Raw genomic sequence first — 3,297 nt, 5'->3', positions numbered from 1 at the left:
TTGGTCCAACAGCCAAGACGGGCTGAAGATTCGAGGCTGCTTGGTTGCTGGCCGCTACCAGCCACCATGAGTGTGGCGACGCCACAGGTTTGTCGCGGACTAAAATCAGCGCCACAACTGTGGCGGACTTCTGTGCTGCAAATAGCTATGGCCGCCCAACTCAAATCATCCACCAAACAGTGGTGTGGCAGGAGTGTGGCAGCCATGCATGTGGCGTGGCGGTTGATGGCCAGCAACCAAACACCCTCTGAAGAACCAGCATCCCACATGTGCTCATATGCCTCTCTGTCCCTGGGATCCAACATAACCCTACTACTAAAATAAAAAGAGCTCGATCAATATTTCAAGATGCGTGATGAAATAACTCAGGCAACTAACCCGTGGATTAATTGCAAACTTGATATGGACCTTGATGCAAAAGGACTGTCATTTTCTTATTGTAAATGTAAATGATTGAAAGAGAGATAAGTTAAATGGTACTTTCTAGTCGGTCATCGGGGGATAGATGGTGATTTCACTACTAGAAGAGAGTAGAGACAAATGCGCCTTTCGGTTGCAATTTGTTTCCCGCAATTCTCTGGGGATGTAGAGTGCCGGTAAGTTTTGCATTCCCCATCACATCATTGAGAAACATACAGATACAGTCTGTTTTAGCATCTGCTGGTAATATATGCAACGTATAGAGTTTAGATTGCCATAACTGAGAGTTCAGAACCCCGTGGCCGCGTCCCCGGCACCAGCATGCATCTGTCCTGGCCGGGCCGTAGATGGCGGGAAGACGTTGCACCGGCACACCGGGCACGTCGAGTGGCTGCTCAGCCACATGTCGATGCACTGCTGGTGGAACACGTGCAGGCACACCTGTAGTCGCTTCACCAGCTCCCCCTCCGCCTCGTCTAGGCACACCGCACACTCCGTCGTCGTGCCGCTGGCCTGCTGGCCGTTCTCACGTGACGCAACGGGGGCCCGATCACCAGCGGCGCCGCCCGTCGTCGCCTCCTCGTGCCGCACCGGTGGCTCCTGTGGAAGCCGTTGATTGAGGACGGTAGTGTCGCCCTCGCTACCAGTACCGCCGCCGCCGGTGATGTCGGGCAGGGAAGGTCGGCACAACACCAGGAGTAGTCGACAGGTGGACGCAGCCAAAACAACGAGGACGATGTCGAATAGGGTTGTCTTCGGCGACCCGCCGAGAAAATTGTAGACGGCGTAGGCTGCGAGTGTGATCCATACAGATACAACGCTGATGAAAGCAAGGGCGGCTGGATTGCATTGCATTTCACTAGAGCTTTTCTCCTTTGCTAGCTAGCTACGGGTAGTTTGCTGCTAGTAGGACATCACATTAATAGCAGGACGGTTTTGTTCCTCGGCGCTACAAACAAAGAAGGGCTATCATTTTGAGGACATTGATTGGGTATATTCCCAATTCCATTCTAGGGCCAGTTTAGTTCCACCCCATTTTGCAAAAATTTTTAAGATTCTCCGTCACATCGAATCTTTAGACGCATGCATGAAGTATTAAATATAAATAAAAAAATAAAATTAATTACACAGTTTAGACGAAATCCACAAGACGAATCTTTTAAGCCTAATTAGACTATGATTGGACACTATTTATCAAATAACAACGAAAATACTACAGTAGCACTTTGCCAAAAATTTTGGCATCCAAACAAGCCCCTGGTGAGCGTTCGCTCAAACAAAATCTGGTGAACGATGCTTCTCCCCCTGTGACGCCACTAGTGACAGCTAAAAAAGAGATATATTTATTTTAAAATGCTATAACTTGTTTTTAATTTTATCTACACCGGTGTGTTATGTGCAACGAGTCGAACAAAACTAGATTCCACTTGCACATGTTTTGAAGAATTTTTTTCTAGTAACAATTTATGTGTATTAACTTATAACATATTCCCTCCGTTCCTTAATATAAGCCATATAAATTTCTAAAAAAAATCTAAAATATAGGTACGTATCAGCTCCCACGCCGATTAGTTTGAAAATCTTCCCACCGTACATACACATGCCCCAACCAATCCCTTAGATTTAGGAAGCAATCTGATTGGGAGAGAGAAGATGGCCTGATTTTCCTTTTTTTCCTCGGTCTCACATACTTTCCCAAGCCGTGCGTTAATATTGGTGCTAAAAACTATATGGCTTATATTAAGGAACGGAGGGAGTATAACTTATAACTTACAACTTATGCATACAAGTTGTATTGAATAACTTTTCGCTGATCGGATTCGTTCAATGGCATGGCTACACATGCACGAACATTCTTTTTTTTTCCTTTTTTTTGGTTTTTTCTATCATTTTTTCTATTTTTGCTATATATTTATAAGTTATACTATATAGTTATTTATTACATAGTTTTTATATTTTTACTAATTTGTTATGATGTTAATTTGTACATCTAAGTTCTTAAATATAATTTGTGCGTCTAACTTTATATCTAAGTCATTGATCCAATTATATATCTAAGTTATACAAACAAGTTATATATAAATTTTTGTGTATAACTTTTGTAGCTTTCTAACAAATTATATTGATAAGTTTGTTCCACAAAATATTATATATAAAAGTTATGTATGTTACGTAATAAGTTATATGTATAAGTTATGTGCGTAACTTTGTGAAGTTGGAGGTATACGGTGAAGTCATGTGTATAAGTTATATATATAAGGTATACGTTGAAGTTTGTTACATAATACGTAAAAGTTGTGAGTATAACTAGTATAACTTTATAACTTTACAAAAAAGAAAAGTTGCGGAAAATTTGTTTTTGTTGAAAGTGGAAAACTTTCTAAAAAAAGAAAAGTTGTGGAATTTTTTTACCAAAAAAGGAAAGTCACGGGTCGTCTGATCCATCACCAGATTTGGATCCGGTGAACGTTCTCTATTTGGCCAGGTCGGGTATATCTCGCGTTTGTACTTTGTTCCCATAGATATGGCTCCTAGCTGGGTGACAGTTAATTTGCCTCGTTCCCCTCGTTAGATATTCCTGGTCCTAAAATATTTTATCTTAGCATTCAAATTTTATCCTAAAAATAAGTAGATGTCATTCTCATTTCTCAGTGCATATTTTTCTTCTCTCAGTACACCATCTTTATCCCTATTTATAGGAAAAGAGCTTTTACCTTGGGTATTGGTACCTGTGATAGGCCCTAAAGAGAGTAATGTTGTTTGGCCGGTTGGGACATTATATTTAGGGCAGCTCAACAGTGTTAAAAGAGCTGGCTCATAAAATATTTTATTTAGGAAGGAGAGAGAATGATAAGACACATATTTATAAAGAGCTAA

The 3,297-nt window shown here is 41.2% G+C and overlaps 1 protein-coding gene across 1 annotated transcript; it reads right to left on the bottom strand.

The window, feature by feature from the left end:
• Positions 1-708: 708 nt before the first annotated feature.
• Positions 709-1,275, bottom strand: LOC136468883 (RING-H2 finger protein ATL74-like). The gene has a single exon (XM_066467289.1). The coding sequence runs from the start codon at positions 1,273-1,275 to the stop codon at positions 709-711; it is 567 nt and encodes a 188-aa protein (XP_066323386.1).
• Between the last annotated feature and the right edge of the window lie 2,022 nt (positions 1,276-3,297).

The sequence above is a fragment of the Miscanthus floridulus genome, chromosome 8 (assembly GCF_019320115.1).
Source record: "Miscanthus floridulus cultivar M001 chromosome 8, ASM1932011v1, whole genome shotgun sequence".
NCBI lineage: Eukaryota > Viridiplantae > Streptophyta > Magnoliopsida > Poales > Poaceae > Miscanthus > Miscanthus floridulus.
This window is presented reverse-complemented; position numbering and strand designations above follow the sequence as displayed.

Excerpts from the sequence above, each read along its gene's own strand:
- LOC136468883 (XM_066467289.1), bottom strand. The coding sequence starts at position 1,275 with ATGCAATGCAATCCAGCCGCCCTTGCTTTCATCAGCGTTGTATCTGTA.